This window comes from Sander lucioperca, chromosome 7 (assembly GCF_008315115.2).
Source record: "Sander lucioperca isolate FBNREF2018 chromosome 7, SLUC_FBN_1.2, whole genome shotgun sequence".
NCBI classification, from domain to species: Eukaryota; Metazoa; Chordata; class Actinopteri; order Perciformes; family Percidae; genus Sander; species Sander lucioperca.
The window spans coordinates 42,398,569-42,417,067 of NC_050179.1; the positions used below are offsets into that span (position 1 = coordinate 42,398,569).

Here is an 18,499-nt window from a genome sequence, read left to right on the forward strand (position 1 = left end):
AGCATGAACCCATTAATTCAACAGGAATCCTACAGGTTAAATGTTCACTGTTGTCTTGTGTCATTAATTGCAATATCTAAAGGTCGACAATGATGAGACTCGAACCCACAACCTTTGAATCACTCCTTTAGAGATTAGCTAGAAGTCCAATGCGCTGTCCATTGCGCCACAGAGCCTCGTTGAGCCGGAGAAAATAGTCACAAAAAAGACACAAAACTTGATGGGATTCCTTCGACCTGTCATCTTATAATTTAAATGTTCACTGTTTTTTTATCAGCTCTATTAATGTAACTTCAGTGGAACTTAAACTAACATTCTTTAAATTTCTGCACTGGAATATTTCATTTACATGAATTTACATGAATCACACTGCTGCATGTGAGACTCAACTGTGGTGGGACTCAAAACCCATATCTATGAGGTTAAGTCAATGTAAGCTCATTACTTTAGCATAAAGTCATTAATTCAACATGAATCCTACAGGTTAAAAATTCACTGCTGCCTTGTGTCATTAATTTAAATATCTAAAGGTTGACTCTGTTGGGAATCAAACCCACAGCCTTTGAATCACTTCTTTAGAGATTAACTAGAACTCCAACATGCTGTCCTTGGCTCCACAGAGACACTTACAATAACAACAAAATGGTCGCAAAAAACACAAGCACGAAGGGATTAATTCAACCTATAATCTTATAGTTTAAATGTTCATTGCTGTCTTTTAAATGAACTTCAGTGGAACTTAAACCAAAAACCATAACATTTCTGCACCAAAATGTATCATATAATATTACTGAAACCACAAACAGCAGTTGTCTTTCTTCTTAAACACTCAAACCCTTTCATTAAATCAAACTGCTACATCTGAAATTCTAGTGGGACTTGAACCCCAACTCTCTGGGTTTAACTCAAAGTAAGTTCATTATTTTAGCATGAACCCATTAATTCAACAGGAATCCTAGAGGTTAAATGTTCACTGTTGCCTTGTGTCATTAATTGCAATATCTAAAGGTCGACTCTGGTGGGACTCGAACCCACAACCTTTGAATCACTTCTTTAGAGATTAGCTAGAAGTCCAATGCGCTGTCCATTGCGCCACAGAGCCTCTTAGAGCCAGAGAAAATAGTCACAAAAAAGACACAAAACTTGATGGGATTCCTTCGACCTGTCATCTTATAATTTAAATGTTCACTGTTTTTTTATCAGCTCTATTAATGTAACTTCAGTGGAACTTAAACTAACATTCTTTACATTTCTGCACTGGAATATTTCATTTACATGAATTTACATGAATCACACTGCTGCATGTGAGACTCAACTGTGGTGGGACTCAAAACCCATATCTATGAGGTTAAGTCAATGTAAGCTCATTACTTTAGCATAAAGTCATTAATTCAACATGAATCGTACAGGTTAAAAATTCACTGTTGTCTTGTGTCATTAATTGCAATATCTAAAGGTCGACAATGATGGGACTCGAGCCCACAACCTTTGAATCACTTCTTTAGAGATTAACTAGAACTCCAACATGCTGTCCTTTGCTCCACGAGACACTTTCAATTGCTAAAAAATGGTCGCAAAAAACACAAGCACGATGGGATTAATTCAACCTATAATCTTATAGTTTAAATGTTCATTGCTGTCTTTTAATTGAACTTGAGTGGAACTTAAACCAAAAACCATAACATTTCTGCACCAAAATGTATCATATAATGTTACTGAAACCACAAACAGCAGTTGTCTTTCTTCTTAAACACTCAAACCCTTTCATTAAATCAAACTGCTACATCTGAAATTCTAGTGGGACTCCAACCTCAAATCTCTGGGTTTAACTCAAAGTAGGTTCATTATTTTAGCATGAACCCATTAATTCAACAGGAATCCTACAGGTTAAATGTTCACTGTTGCCTTGTGTCATTAATTGCAATATCTAAAGGTCGACTCTGGTGGGACTCGAACCCACAACCTTTGAATCACTTCTTTAGAGATTAGCTAGAAGTCCAATGCGCTGTCCATTGCGCCACAGAGCCTCTTAGAGCCAGAGAAATTGGTCACAAAAAAGACACAAAACTTGATGGGATTCCTTCGACCTGTCATCTTATAATTTAAATGTTCACTGTTTTTTTATCAGCTCTATTAATGTAACTTCAGTGGAACTTAAACTAACATTCTTTAAATTTCTGCACTGGAATATTTCATTTACATGAATTTACATGAATCACACTGCTGCATGTGAGACTCAACTGTGGTGGGACTCAAAACCCATATCTATGAGGTTAAGTCAATGTAAGCTCATTACTTTAGCATAAAGTCATTAATTCAACATGAATCCTACAGGTTAAAAATTCACTGCTGCCTTGTGTCATTAATTTAAATATCTAAAGGTTGACTATGGTGGGAATCAAACCCACAACCTTTGAATCACTTCTTTAGAGATTAACTAGAACTCCAACATGCTGTCCTTTGCTCCACGAGACACTTATAGTCACAAATAAATGGTCGCAAAAAACACAAGCACGAAGGGATTAATTCAACCTATAATCTTATAGTTTAAATGTTCATTGCTGTCTTTTAATTGAATTTGAGTGGAACTTAAACCAAAAACCATAACATTTCTGCACCAAAATGTATCATATAATATTACTGAAACCACAAACAGCAGTTGTCTTTCTTCTTAAACACTCAAACCCTTTCATTAAATCAAACTGCTACATCTGAAATTCTAGTGGGACTCCAACCTCAAATCTCTGGGTTTAACTCAAAGTAAGATCATTATTTTAGCATGAACCCGTTAATTCAACAGGAATCCTACAGGTTAAATGTTCACTGTTGCCTTGTGTCATTAATTGCAATATCTAAAGGTCGACTCTGGTGGGACTCGAACCCACAACCTTTGAATCACTTCTTTAGAGATTAGCTAGAAGTCCAATGCGCTGTCCATTGCGCCACAGAGCCTCTTAGAGCCAGAGAAAATAGTCACAAAAAAGACACAAAACTTGATGGGATTCCTTCGACCTGTCATCTTATAATTTAAATGTTCACTGTTTTTTTATCAGCTCTATTAATGTAACTTCAGTGGAACTTAAACTAACATTCTTTACATTTCTGCACTGGAATATTTCATTTACATGATTACTGAATCACACTGCTGCATGTGAGACTCACTGTGGTAGAACTCAAAACCCATTCTATGAGTTAAGTCAATGTAAGCATACTTTAGCATAAAGTCATAATTCACATGAATCTACAGGTCTAAAATCACTGTGCTGTGTCATCAATTTACCATGAAGGTCGACTCTGGTGGACTCAAACCTACAACCTTTGAATCACTTCTTTAGAGATTAACTAGAACTCCAACGTGCTGTCCTTTGCTCCACGAGACACTTTCAATCACAAAAAATGGTCGCAAAAAACACAAGCACGATGGGATTAATTCAACCTATAATCTTATAGTTTAAATGTTCATTGCTGTCTTTTAATTGAACTTGAGTGGAACTTAAACCAAAAACCATAACATTTCTGCACCAAAATGTATCATATAATGTTACTGAAACCACAAACAGCAGTTGTCTTTCTTCTTAAACACTCAAACCCTTTCATTAAATCAAACTGCTACATCTGAAATTCTAGTGGGACTCAAACCTCAAATCTCTGGGTTTAACTCAAAGTAGTTCATTATTTTAGCATGAACCCATTAATTCAACAGGAATCCTACAGGTTAAATGTTCACTGTTGTCTTGTGTCATTAATTGCAATATCTAAAGGTCGACAATGATGAGACTCGAACCCACAACCTTTGAATCACTCCTTTAGAGATTAGCTAGAAGTCCAATGCGCTGTCCATTGCGCCACAGAGCCTCGTTGAGCCGGAGAAAATAGTCACAAAAAAGACACAAAACTTGATGGGATTCCTTCGACCTGTCATCTTATAATTTAAATGTTCACTGTTTTTTTATCAGCTCTATTAATGTAACTTCAGTGGAACTTAAACTAACATTCTTTAAATTTCTGCACTGGAATATTTCATTTACATGAATTTACATGAATCACACTGCTGCATGTGAGACTCAACTGTGGTGGGACTCAAAACCCATATCTATGAGGTTAAGTCAATGTAAGCTCATTACTTTAGCATAAAGTCATTAATTCAACATGAATCCTACAGGTTAAAAATTCACTGCTGCCTTGTGTCATTAATTTAAATATCTAAAGGTTGACTCTGTTGGGAATCAAACCCACAGCCTTTGAATCACTTCTTTAGAGATTAACTAGAACTCCAACATGCTGTCCTTTGCTCCACGAGACACTTATAGGCACAAAAAAATGGTTGCAAAAAACCAAGCACGAAGGGATTAATTCAACCTATAATCTTATAGTTTAAATGTTCATTGCTGTCTTTTAATGAACTTGAGTGGAACTTAAACCAAAAACCATAACATTTCTGCACCAAAATGTATCATATAATATTACTGAAACCACAAACAGCAGTTGTCTTTCTTCTTAAACACTCAAACCCTTTCATTAAATCAAACTGCTACATCTGAAATTCTAGTGGGACTTGAACCCCAACTCTCTGGGTTTAACTCAAAGTAAGTTCATTATTTTAGCATGAACCCATTAATTCAACAGGAATCCTAGAGGTTAAATGTTCACTGTTGCCTTGTGTCATTAATTGCAATATCTAAAGGTCGACTCTGGTGGGACTCGAACCCACAACCTTTGAATCACTTCTTTAGAGATTAGCTAGAAGTCCAATGCGCTGTCCATTGCGCCACAGAGCCTCTTAGAGCCAGAGAAAATAGTCACAAAAAAGACACAAAACCTGATGGGATTCCTTCGACCTGTCATCTTATAATTTAAATGTTCACTGTTTTTTTATCAGCTCTATTAATGTAACTTCAGTGGAACTTAAACTAACATTCTTTACATTTCTGCACTGGAATATTTCATTTACATGAATTTACATGAATCACACTGCTGCATGTGAGACTCAACTGTGGTGGGACTCAAAACCCATATCTATGAGGTTAAGTCAATGTAAGCTCATTACTTTAGCATAAAGTCATTAATTCAACATGAATCGTACAGGTTAAAAATTCACTGTGTCTTGTGTCATTAATTGCAATATCTAAAGGTCGACATGGTGGGACTCGAAACCCACAACCTTTGAATCACTTCTTTAGAGATTAACTAGAACTCCAACGTGCTGTCCTTTGCTCCACGAGACACTTTCAATTGCTAAAAAATGGTCGCAAAAAACACAAGCACGATGGGATTAATTCAACCTATAATCTTATAGTTTAAATGTTCATTGCTGTCTTTTAATTGAACTTGAGTGGAACTTAAACCAAAAACCATAACATTTCTGCACCAAAATGTATCATATAATGTTACTGAAACCACAAACAGCAGTTGTCTTTCTTCTTAAACACTCAAACCCTTTCATTAAATCAAACTGCTACATCTGAAATTCTAGTGGGACTCCAACCTCAAATCTCTGGGTTTAACTCAAAGTAGGTTCATTATTTTAGCATGAACCCGTTAATTCAACAGGAATCCTACAGGTTAAATGTTCACTGTTGCCTTGTGTCATTAATTGCAATATCTAAAGGTCGACTCTGGTGGGACTCGAACCCACAACCTTTGAATCACTTCTTTAGAGATTAGCTAGAAGTCCAATGCGCTGTCCATTGCGCCACAGAGCCTCTTAGAGCCAGAGAAATTGGTCACAAAAAAGACACAAAACTTGATGGGATTCCTTCGACCTGTCATCTTATAATTTAAATGTTCACTGTTTTTTTATCAGCTCTATTAATGTAACTTCAGTGGAACTTAAACTAACATTCTTTACATTTCTTCACCAGAATATTTCATTTACATATTGCTGAAACCATAAATGGCACTTTTCTTCTCCTAAAAAACTCAAACCCTTCTATTAAATCACACTGCTGCATGTGAGACTCAAAACACAAATCTATGAGTCTAACTCAATGTAAGTTCATCAATTTACCATGAAGTTGATTCTGGTGGACTCAAACCTACAACCTTTAAATCACTTCTTTAGAAATTAACTAGAACTCCAACGTGCTGTCCTTTGCTCCACGAGACACTTTTAATCACAAAAAAATGGTCGCAAAAAACACAAGCACGATGGGATTAATTCAACCTATAATCTTATAGTTTAAATGTTCATTGCTGTCTTTTAATTGAACTTGAGTGGAACTTAAACCAAAAACCATAACATTTCTGCACCAAAATGTATCATATAATGTTACTGAAACCACAAACAGCAGTTGTCTTTCTTCTTAAACACTCAAACCCTTTCATTAAATCAAACTGCTAGATCTGAAATTCTAGTGGGACTCAAACCTCAAATCTCTGGGTTTAACTCAAAGTAGGTTCATTATTTTAGCATGAACCCATTAATTCAACAGGAATCCTACAGGTTAAATGTTCACTGTTGTCTTGTGTCATTAATTGCAATATCTAAAGGTCGACAATGATGAGACTCGAACCCACAACCTTTGAATCACTCCTTTAGAGATTAGCTAGAAGTCCAATGCGCTGTCCATTGCGCCACAGAGCCTCGTTGAGCCGGAGAAAATAGTCACAAAAAAGACACAAAACTTGATGGGATTCCTTCGACCTGTCATCTTATAATTTAAATGTTCACTGTTTTTTTATCAGCTCTATTAATGTAACTTCAGTGGAACTTAAACTAACATTCTTTAAATTTCTGCACTGGAATATTTCATTTACATGAATTTACATGAATCACACTGCTGCATGTGAGACTCAACTGTGGTGGGACTCAAAACCCATATCTATGAGGTTAAGTCAATGTAAGCTCATTACTTTAGCATAAAGTCATTAATTCAACATGAATCCTACAGGTTAAAAATTCACTGCTGCCTTGTGTCATTAATTTAAATATCTAAAGGTTGACTCTGTTGGGAATCAAACCCACAACCTTTGAATCACTTCTTTAGAGATTAACTAGAACTCCAACATGCTGTCCTTTGCTCCACGAGACACTTTCAATTGCTAAAAAATGGTCGCAAAAAACACAAGCACGATGGGATTAATTCAACCTATAATCTTATAGTTTAAATGTTCATTGCTGTCTTTTAATTGAACTTGAGTGGAACTTAAACCAAAAACCATAACATTTCTGCACCAAAATGTATCATATAATATTACTGAAACCACAAACAGCAGTTGTCTTTCTTCTTAAACACTCAAACCCTTTCATTAAATCAAACTGCTACATCTGAAATTCTAGTGGGACTCCAACCTCAAATCTCTGGGTTTAACTCAAAGTAGGTTCATTATTTTAGCATGAACCCATTAATTCAACAGGAATCCTACAGGTTAAATGTTCACTGTTGCCTTGTGTCATTAATTGCAATATCTAAAGGTCGACTCTGGTGGGACTCGAACCCACAACCTTTGAATCACTTCTTTAGAGATTAGCTAGAAGTCCAATGCGCTGTCCATTGCGCCACAGAGCCTCTTAGAGCCAGAGAAAATAGTCACAAAAAAGACACAAAACTTGATGGGATTCCTTCGACCTGTCATCTTATAATTTAAATGTTCACTGTTTTTTTTATCAGCTCTATTAATGTAACTTCAGTGGAACTTAAACTAACATTCTTTAAATTTCTGCACTGGAATATTTCATTTACATGAATTTACATGAATCACACTGCTGCATGTGAGACTCAACTGTGGTGGGACTCAAAACCCATATCTATGAGGTTAAGTCAATGTAAGCTCATTACTTTAGCATAAAGTCATTAATTCAACATGAATCGTACAGGTTAAAAATTCACTGTTGTCTTGTGTCATTAATTGCAATATCTAAAGGTCGACAATGATGGGACTCGAGCCCACAACCTTTGAATCACTTCTTTAGAGATTAACTAGAACTCCAACATGCTGTCCTTTGCTCCACGAGACACTTTCAATTGCTAAAAAATGGTCGCAAAAAACACAAGCACGATGGGATTAATTCAACCTATAATCTTATAGTTTAAATGTTCATTGCTGTCTTTTAATTGAACTTGAGTGGAACTTAAACCAAAAACCATAACATTTCTGCACCAAAATGTATCATATAATGTTACTGAAACCACAAACAGCAGTTGTCTTTCTTCTTAAACACTCAAACCCTTTCATTAAATCAAACTGCTACATCTGAAATTCTAGTGGGACTCCAACCTCAAATCTCTGGGTTTAACTCAAAGTAGGTTCATTATTTTAGCATGAACCCATTAATTCAACAGGAATCCTACAGGTTAAATGTTCACTGTTGTCTTGTGTCATTAATTGCAATATCTAAAGGTCGACAATGATGAGACTCGAACCCACAACCTTTGAATCACTCCTTTAGAGATTAGCTAGAAGTCCAATGCGCTGTCCATTGCGCCACAGAGCCTCGTTGAGCCGGAGAAAATAGTCACAAAAAAGACACAAAACTTGATGGGATTCCTTCGACCTGTCATCTTATAATTTAAATGTTCACTGTTTTTTTATCAGCTCTATTAATGTAACTTCAGTGGAACTTAAACTAACATTCTTTAAATTTCTGCACTGGAATATTTCATTTACATGAATTTACATGAATCACACTGCTGCATGTGAGACTCAACTGTGGTGGGACTCAAAACCCATATCTATGAGGTTAAGTCAATGTAAGCTCATTACTTTAGCATAAAGTCATTAATTCAACATGAATCCTACAGGTTAAAAATTCACTGCTGCCTTGTGTCATTAATTTAAATATCTAAAGGTTGACTCTGTTGGGAATCAAACCCACAGCCTTTGAATCACTTCTTTAGAGATTAACTAGAACTCCAACATGCTGTCCTTGGCTCCACAGAGACACTTACAATAACAACAAAATGGTCGCAAAAAACACAAGCACGAAGGGATTAATTCAACCTATAATCTTATAGTTTAAATGTTCATTGCTGTCTTTTAAATGAACTTGAGTGGAACTTAAACCAAAAACCATAACATTTCTGCACCAAAATGTATCATATAATATTACTGAAACCACAAACAGCAGTTGTCTTTCTTCTTAAACACTCAAACCGTTTCATTAAATCAAACTGCTACATCTGAAATTCTAGTGGGACTTGAACCCCAACTCTCTGGGTTTAACTCAAAGTAAGTTCATTATTTTAGCATGAACCCATTAATTCAACAGGAATCCTAGAGGTTAAATGTTCACTGTTGCCTTGTGTCATTAATTGCAATATCTAAAGGTCGACTCTGGTGGGACTCGAACCCACAACCTTTGAATCACTTCTTTAGAGATTAGCTAGAAGTCCAATGCGCTGTCCATTGCGCCACAGAGCCTCTTAGAGCCAGAGAAAATAGTCACAAAAAAGACACAAAACCTGATGGGATTCCTTCGACCTGTCATCTTATAATTTAAATGTTCACTGTTTTTTTATCAGCTCTATTAATGTAACTTCAGTGGAACTTAAACTAACATTCTTTACATTTCTTCACCAGAATATTTCATTACATGATTTACATGAATCACACTGCTGCATGTGAGACTCAACTGTGGTGGGACTCAAACCCATATCTATGAGTTAATCAATGTAAGCTCATTACTTTAGCATAAAGTCATTAATCAACATGAATCGTACAGGTTAAACATTCACTGTGCTTGTGTCATTAATTGCAATATCTAAAGGTCGACTCTGGTGGACTCAAAGCCCACAACCTTTGAATCACTTCTTTAGAGATTAACTAGAACTCCAACATGCTGTCCTTTGCTCCACGAGACACTTTTCAATCACAAAAAATGGTCGCAAAAAACACAAGCACGAAGGGATTAATTCAACCTATAATCTTATAGTTTAAATGTTCATTGCTGTCTTTTAATTGAACTTGAGTGGAACTTAAACCAAAAACCATAACATTTCTGCACCAAAATGTATCATATAATGTTACTGAAACCACAAACAGCAGTTGTCTTTCTTCTTAAACACTCAAACCCTTTCATTAAATCAAACTGCTACATCTGAAATTCTAGTGGGACTCCAACCTCAAATCTCTGGGTTTAACTCAAAGTAGTTCATTATTTTAGCATGAACCCATTAATTCAACAGGAATCCTACAGGTTAAATGTTCACTGTTGTCTTGTGTCATTAATTGCAATATCTAAAGGTCGACACTGGTGAGACTCGAACCCACAACCTTTGAATCACTCCTTTAGAGATTAGCTAGAAGTCCAATGCGCTGTCCATTGCGCCACAGAGCCTCGTTGAGCCAGAGAAAATAGTCACAAAAAAGACACAAAACTTGATGGGATTCCTTCGACCTGTCATCTTATAATTTAAATGTTCACTGTTTTTTTATCAGCTCTATTAATGTAACTTCAGTGGAACTTAAACTAACATTCTTTACATTTCTGCACGAATATTTCATTTACATTTGACATGGCATTTTCTCCTAAAAAACTCAAACCCTTCTATTAAATCACACTGCTGCATGTGAGACTCAACTGTGGTGGGACTCTAAACACAAATCTATGAGTTTAACTCAATGTAAGCTCATTACTTTAGCATAAAGTCATTAACTCAACATGAATCTTACAGGTTCAACATTCACTGGTGCCTTGTGTCATTAATTTAAATATCTAAAGGTTGCCTCTGCTGGAAATCAAACCCACAGCCTTTGAATCAGGTCTTTAGAGATTAACTAGAACTCCAACGTGCTGTCCTTTGCTCCACGAGACACTTATAGTCACAAAAAAATGGTTGCAAAAAACACAAGCACGAAGGGATTAATTCAACCTATAATCTTATAGTTTAAATGTTCATTGCTGTCTTTTAAATGAACTTGAGTGGAACTTAAACCAAAAACCATAACATTTCTGCACCAAAATGTATCATATAATATTACTGAAACCACAAACAGCAGTTGTCTTTCTTCTTAAACACTCAAACCCTTTCATTAAATCAAACTGCTAGATCTGAAATTCTAGTGGGACTTGAACCCCAACTCTCTGGGTTTAACTCAAAGTAAGTTCATTATTTTAGCATGAACCCATTAATTCAACAGGAATCCTAGAGGTTAAATGTTCACTGTTGCCTTGTGTCATTAATTGCAATATCTAAAGGTCGACTCTGGTGGGACTCGAACCCACAACCTTTGAATCACTTCTTTAGAGATTAGCTAGAAGTCCAATGCGCTGTCCATTGCGCCACAGAGCCTCTTAGAGCCAGAGAAAATAGTCACAAAAAAGACACAAAACTTGATGGGATTCCTTCGACCTGTCATCTTATAATTTAAATGTTCACTGTTTTTTTATCAGCTCTATTAATGTAACTTCAGTGGAACTTAAACTAACATTCTTTACATTTCTTCACCAGAATATTTCATTTACATGCAAACCCTTTACATGAATCACACTGCTGCATGTGAGACTCAACTGTGGTGGGACTCTAAACACAAATCTATGAGTTTAACTCAATGTAAGCTCATTACTTTAGCATAAAGTCATTAATTCAACAGGAATCCTACAGGTTAAATGTTCACTGTTGCCTTGTGTCATTAATTGCAATATCTAAAGGTCGACTCTGGTGGGAATCAAACCCACAACCTTTGAATCACTTCTTTAGAGATTAACTAGAACTCCAACGTGCTGTCCTTTGCTCCACGAGACACTTATAGTCACAAAAAAATGGTTGCAAAAAACACAAGCACGAAGGGATTAATTCAACCTATAATCTTATAGTTTAAATGTTCATTGCTGTCTTTTCAATGAACTTCAGTGGAACTTAAACCAAAAACCATAACATTTCTGCACCAAAATGTATCATATAATATTACTGAAACCACAAACAGCAGTTGTCTTTCTTCTTAAACACTCAAACCCTTTCATTAAATCAAACTGCTACATCTGAAATTCTAGTGGGACTTGAACCCCAACTCTCTGGGTTTAACTCAAAGTAAGTTCATTATTTTAGCATGAACCCATTAATTCAACAGGAATCCTAGAGGTTAAATGTTCACTGTTGCCTTGTGTCATTAATTGCAATATCTAAAGGTCGACTCTGGTGGGTCTCGAATCCACAACATTTGAATCACTTCTTTTGAAATTAGCTAGAAGGCCAATGCGCTGTCCATTGCGCCACAGAGCCTCTTTGAGCCAAACAAAATAGTCACAAAAAGACACAAAACTTGATGGGATTCCTTCGACCTGTCATCTTATAATTTAAATGTTCACTGTTTTTTTTATCAGCTCTAAAAATGTACCTTCAGTGGAACTCAAACTAACATTTCTCAAATTTCTTCAACAGAATATTTTATTTACATATTACTGAAACCATAAACGTCACTTTTCTTCTCCTAACAAACAAACAATTCCTTAAATTTCACTGCTGCATGTGTGTTGTGGGACTCGAAACCCAAATCTATGAGTTAAACTTAATTTTACTTCATTATTTTAGCATGAAGTCATGAATTCAATAGGAATCCTACATATTAAAGGTCCACTGCTACCTTTTGTTATTAATTGCAATACCTAAATGTTCTCCGGGAACCATCACCTAGTTTAGTGGTTTCCAACCTTTTTTCCTTGGCGCCCCCCCTACTTATGTCTAAGAAAAGCTGAGCCCCCCCTCCCGAAACCGAAGTGGAGGTAACTCTCGAGATAGAGCCTTACTTTCTTTTTTTGATAGAGAGCAGTTATCAGCACTTTTACGTTTCTCCGCCATGTTTTATTCATAAAATAGTGATGCCGTGGCAGGATGATAGCAGCTAGCAGCTAGCAGCTAGCAGCTAGCAGCTGACCTGATGACAGCAGGGTCCCAGGTTAAGAGGTCCCGGAGGTTTGGCCTACTAAGTAGCCTGCCTACAAGTTTAAGCGAAAACAAAAATATATAGTTTTTATACCAACTTTTGTATACATTATATATTCTAGTGTATTATCATAATTTGTTTAACATGTGCACATATTTTTTTTTTACCTCAACCTCAAACCAGATAAAGACTTGCGCCCCCCCGTGTGATCTTTGCCGCCCCCCTAAGGGGTCCTCCTTAGTTCTGCTGGGAGACTTCAACACGCACATGGTCTATGATGAAGACACATGGGGAGGCGTGATTGGGAGGAACGGCCTCCTTGATCTAAACCCGAGCGGTCGTTCGTTGTTAGACTTATGTGCAAGTCATGGATTGTCTAAAATGAACGCCATGTTCGAACATAGGAATGCTCATAAGTGTAGTTGGTACCAGAGTACCCTAGGCCGAAGGTCGATTTTGTAATTGTATCATCTGATCTGAGGCCGCATGTTTTGGCAACTCGGGTGAAGAGAGGGGAGCTGTGAACCGATTACTCAAACCTTTCAATTAAATCACGGGATTAATTCAATTTGTAATCTTATAGTTTCAATGTTCACTGCTGGTTTTTGCCATCAATTGCAATATCTAAGTTTGGTGGGACTCAAACCCACAACCTTTGAATAACTTATTTCGAGATACATGCAAACCTCTCCACCACTTTAAGGTAAAATTGCATATTTCAACATATTTATAAAACATATTTATAAAGCAGAGGAACAAGAGTCTAATCCCTATTGTGATAAAGAGGGTCCAGTCTTTCTGTTTCTGTTTGGGTTGCAGTTCCATTCTGGTTGTTTAATTCAGTCCTCTCTTGATCTACATTTTGTCACAGTTACTATGGTCTGTCTGTTTGGTTCCCTGATATGATCAAACACCTTCAGTATGAGGAGTACGAGTCCAAGGTGAAGGTAAGGTGAACAACAATTCATGCTACTTGTAGCAACAGACATACTTTTGTCCTTTTTTGATGACAGCAAAATATTTTGAGCACATTCATGGTTTGAATTGACATGATTTGGGTTTAAAGGTACAATATGTACTGTAGTGAGTATGGCTTTACTGTTTGTAAACGGACTATTCAAAGTTGGCCCAACCACCCCGCCTCAATGGCCAGAGAGAGAGAGAGAGAGAGAGAGCTAGAGAGTGAATAAAGAGAAGGAGTGCTTTATGAAGCAGTAATCAGAGCAATACAATCTTTTCTCATTGTTTCGCAGTGATTATTTTCTAAAGGACAAAGTATCGGCTGGAGATTCCACACCCACAAGCAGAAACATTCCGAACCCAGCAAAATAAAAACAAAAGAGAAAATACGGGCAGAGGGCAGGGTCTCTGCAGATACAGATACATAACACTGGGTCATATGTGATGATTGAGTGGGATTAGTATTGTATTAGCTTACTGTATTAGTTACTTGAGGAAAGCACTGCATATTATACCATAAAAATACCTGCACAGAAAATGGATTAATGTTGTTTGGCCTGTGTTTAGGTGTTCCATAAAGAACGAGTGGAGAACTTCCATTTTAACTTTTCTTTAGAGAACCAGATCCATAAAGAAGGGGAATACATCCATGACAAGTAAGTCTCACTTTATCTCATTCTGAACACAAAGCAAACAAGAGATTTACTACAGGTTTTAACATTCATATACTGTCCTTTAATATTACATAGCAAATAAAACATACATCAAATAAAGGAAATACTACTGCATTTCCGGGTGCTGAGCGGTATGCACCCTGTTGCAGCAGCTCTCTCTTGCTTTTTCTTGTTTGGACATTGTTTTACTTTTTCCACTTGATTTTTTGTTTTGTTTACTTTTTGTAAACTTGTTCGCAATACTGCAGCTTTTAAGTTGTGGTTTGACTGTTGGAGGTTATGTTTTTTTTCTTAACGCACTGGTATCGGATCGGTACTTGGTATCTGTACTCTGTATCGGTGGATAGTTGATACGCAAGTTCAGCTATCAGTCAATCAATCTTTATCAGGAAGGAAAAAGGAAAAACATCTCTAGATTTTACCCATTGTTTTTTTTTCAACTGACTGCCTTCTTCTTTGTTCAACTAAGACACATGCAGTAATACACATACTGTCCATCTTTTATTTGCTTTTGGTATGCTATGTTTTGTGTGTAGTTTGGTGAGGTAAACCTAGAACACTTTGCCACTGCACTATGGTCCATGCCTTACTTTATGGTAAGCCTAGGTCCTAGGTTTACCAAATAAGGTGTTAAGGTGTACCTGTGATAAGGTGTACCTGAGGGATACTGACTAAATGTGAAGTTAACTTTCATTCTACTGTATTTGCTTGAATGTTTTTTCTTTGTTTTTATAAATAATTTGCCCATAATCATTCAATGGAGTTCTACTGACAGCACTGACATTTTGCTGTGTGTGAGGAGTGTGAAAGCATGTATACTGTATTTCTGATAACTCTAAAATTAAGCAGGAACCCCACATTTATTTTTCCCCCAGGCACATTATGTCCACTCCTGTATATTCATAATGTTCATGAATTCATGTATGTTTTTCCTCAAGGTAAAACCTTTTTAGCTTGAGAGGGTGTGTCTTTGCCTAAGTTTATAGCACCTACACCTAATCCTTGTCGTTTCTATTCTATTCTTTAAATGATCTTTGCATACATTTATACCTCAACATTTCATTCAATCTGAGTACAGCTGTTGCACACAGATTGCACCCCCTCTACAGTTGCATGGACTTTTGCCCAAGTTGAATTTTAAAATAGTACGCTGGGAGGAAACATAGGATCTTGGGGTTGCTATTGGTTTCTATACCAAAATGAGGGAGCATACCTTCAAGGATACTTCATCTCTGCAAGAGAACATTTTCAGTGCAGATATACAGTATGTTACACTACTGTATATTATTTAACTTCTATGCTTTTTGCAGAATTGAAACAGATATAATGGGCTTTAACTATTATTTCAACATGACTAGTATAACAGGGCTGCCATTGACTATATCATATTGCCATGGAGATGATTATTTTAGCATTTTGACTCCTACACAACTGTTCACATCAATGCTTATTTCCATCGCAGTATTATCAGTGGTGGCCATCTTGGATTTTATAATCAGAAAGGGATTTATTGCTAAATAAGTAACAACAAGGAATTTGCCTTGGTTGTTGGTGCATATATACACATATTAAACATTAATATGAAAGAAACAAACAATAAATACAAAAACAAACAATGTACATATAACTGTTTAACACTAAGAAAAAAAGGCTGTATAGATTAGTGCAGGATGTGCAAAAATGTTGAGGGATGTGCTAAAGTTCAGGAAATATAGAATGTGCAGAGGAGAGGTATATAGTCCTGGATGAAGGATTAAGAGCCCATTCTGTCCTTTTCTAATTCTGTGCTGCCACAGCAATAGAAGTGTGAGTCCATGTTTTTTTTGTCTGTTGGTTTGTGTTTGTGTCCCATCCCATGCCCGTAGGTTCATCAGTATAGAGATGAAGTCGGTGAAGTTTGAAAGTTCACTGTTTGAAGACTGTCGCTTTGAAGACATCAGGTCCACAGACACTGTGTTTGAGAACTGCACCATCCGTTCCACTGTCTTCTATAACACAGGTAGGTTCAGCTGGAGCAGGGGCTAGGACGAATTACAGCTCTGGATGGTACAGAAGATAAGTTTGAATACAGATTAGAGGTTAAATGTTTTGCTAGTTATTAGCTATGATGGCCGCCATTTTTTGTCAATTGGCTCTCTCATTTTTCATCATAGACACAGGCCAATTCATCGGAGCCTCCTCCCATTATAAACAGAACCTCCAGTTTGTAAGGAAAATCATGCCCAGTAGAATTCAGACTTTCAATTTTTTTCCACTAACCTTCCTTTCTATGTTCTATTCATTTCCGTAACAGTTAAACAGTTTGTATTTAAACTAAGTTTAGCTCTTTTTCCAGGTCTGAATACAGATATTTTTTTGGTACACATATGCTTCGTCTTATATTGCACACTTTATACTTACAATTGCTGTTTTGAGTACATAGTGCGTTCACACTGACAAAGTATGGCCAACTGCAGTCATTACAATACCCGGATGCTATACTCAAAGCAGTCAAAACATTGAGTGTGGAACGCTGGACACTACTGGCACTCAACAGTCGCCATCTTTGCTACAGAGCGGAAACGACGAAAACTGAACTATACAAATGTAATATATACATGCATTTTATTTCTATAAGTACCACCATACTGCAGTCAGTAGTGAGAAAAGAAGCCGGTATATATAACACAAAAGGTGGCCATCCTCCATCAGGCTGCAATTTACCATTACACAGAAGAAGAAGAAGAAGAAGAAGAAGAAGAAGAAGAAGAAGAAGAAGAAGAAGAAGAAGAAGAGTAATTTCTGGTCCGTGCATAACAGCTGTGCGTGATTTGAGACAACACTACCTTCGAAATTTACACACTAGACAAGTGAGTACATAATGTACACAGTGCACTAAATGTAAGTGTACAGTATTTTATTGACTATTTATAGCCTAAGATAATTTGCGATGCCTGTTCCTAAATTGGCCTGACACAAAACCCAACAACAAAGACAAACAAATCACAAAAGACATACAACTTACACTACAATTTACCATAAAACGGAATGAAAAGCACCACATCTTTGATAACTACATGACTTATTTAAAAAAAGTACCTCAGTCATGATCCAATAAGAAAATGATGGAAGTTAAGAATGTAGAGAGTACAAAATATCAGAGAATGCTTAATGAAAATAACATTTTCCATCAACATTTCAATTGAAAAAAACCTTGGCAGATGTTTCACTGAATCAGGTCCCACTGAATCAGGTCCAAGGCTCAACAGTTGACCCTCTTTCATAAGTTCCATCTTATGTTTCATGGTCTTCCTGTTCTCTGCAGACCTGTGGGAGGAGAAGTTCATTGACTGTAAGATGGAGAACACCACCTTTGAGCACAATAAATATGGCTGCCACCTGGACACTGTTGAGGAGAACGACGTTCTAATTTACCTGGTCAGCTTCCTGGGCAGTTTGGCTGTGTTGCCAGGCAACATCATCTCAGCCCTCTTCATGGAGAAGATTGGCAGGGTCAAGATCATAGGTGATTTTTTTGAAGTTTGTTAACATTACTAAGGATTTTTAATGTGATAACATTTTCTTTGATGGCCATGTCTATAATGCATTTTAAAATGCATTATAATCTTCTTATAGCACTGTATAATTATTGTTATAAGTACTCATACATATTCATAATGATTTATAACAATAATCATGACACATTATAAAGCATTTAATAATGACTTATAAGGTCAAGTTTCATAATACACTATATTTGTGTCACTCACTGATTTTTGCAAGGATTATAATGTATTATATTTCTACATTGTATTATCTATAATTTGTTTGTGGTAAACCAGGTATAACTAGGTTTATAATGCATTATAGACATTGGCGTCAAAGAAAGTGTTACTAATATTTGTTAAAGGACAATTCCAGCGCAAATTGAACCTAGGGGTTAATAACATATGTGTACTAAGTCAAACATTCTCTGGGAACTTGCTAATCAAATGTGTCTCTAGCTTGAAACAAGCTACCGCAAACCGGGGGTTAGCTGCTAACGCTGGCTTTCGGGGCACAGG

At 36.5% G+C, this 18,499-nt stretch overlaps 1 protein-coding gene and 9 non-coding genes across 12 annotated transcripts in view; 1 reads left to right on the forward strand and 9 right to left on the reverse strand.

Moving 5' to 3' along the window:
- The window catches only part of LOC116048660 (synaptic vesicle glycoprotein 2B-like), a 112,488-nt gene that overhangs the window by 87,533 nt on the left and 6,456 nt on the right, over positions 1-18,499 (forward strand). For all 3 annotated transcript variants that reach the window (XM_036003043.1, XM_036003044.1, XM_036003045.1), the window contains 4 exons: positions 13,694-13,769; positions 14,350-14,438; positions 16,322-16,455; positions 17,761-17,961. In XM_036003043.1, the coding sequence (XP_035858936.1) occupies positions 13,694-13,769; positions 14,350-14,438; positions 16,322-16,455; positions 17,761-17,961 (500 nt within the window). The remainder of the gene's footprint in view (positions 1-13,693; positions 13,770-14,349; positions 14,439-16,321; positions 16,456-17,760; positions 17,962-18,499) is intronic.
- On the reverse strand, positions 1,011-1,102 carry trnar-ucu. The gene is given in 2 exon segments: positions 1,011-1,046; positions 1,066-1,102. It is a non-coding gene; the product is annotated as a tRNA-Arg (tRNA).
- trnar-ucu lies at positions 1,936-2,027 on the reverse strand. The gene is given in 2 exon segments: positions 1,936-1,971; positions 1,991-2,027. It is a non-coding gene; the product is annotated as a tRNA-Arg (tRNA).
- On the reverse strand, positions 2,861-2,952 carry trnar-ucu. The gene is given in 2 exon segments: positions 2,861-2,896; positions 2,916-2,952. It is a non-coding gene; the product is annotated as a tRNA-Arg (tRNA).
- Positions 4,687-4,778, reverse strand: trnar-ucu. Its single transcript is given in 2 exon segments — positions 4,687-4,722; positions 4,742-4,778. It is a non-coding gene; the product is annotated as a tRNA-Arg (tRNA).
- trnar-ucu lies at positions 5,611-5,702 on the reverse strand. Its single transcript is given in 2 exon segments — positions 5,611-5,646; positions 5,666-5,702. It is a non-coding gene; the product is annotated as a tRNA-Arg (tRNA).
- trnar-ucu lies at positions 7,417-7,508 on the reverse strand. The gene is given in 2 exon segments: positions 7,417-7,452; positions 7,472-7,508. It is a non-coding gene; the product is annotated as a tRNA-Arg (tRNA).
- Positions 9,269-9,360, reverse strand: trnar-ucu. The gene is given in 2 exon segments: positions 9,269-9,304; positions 9,324-9,360. It is a non-coding gene; the product is annotated as a tRNA-Arg (tRNA).
- On the reverse strand, positions 10,185-10,276 carry trnar-ucu. Its single transcript is given in 2 exon segments — positions 10,185-10,220; positions 10,240-10,276. It is a non-coding gene; the product is annotated as a tRNA-Arg (tRNA).
- On the reverse strand, positions 11,140-11,231 carry trnar-ucu. Its single transcript is given in 2 exon segments — positions 11,140-11,175; positions 11,195-11,231. It is a non-coding gene; the product is annotated as a tRNA-Arg (tRNA).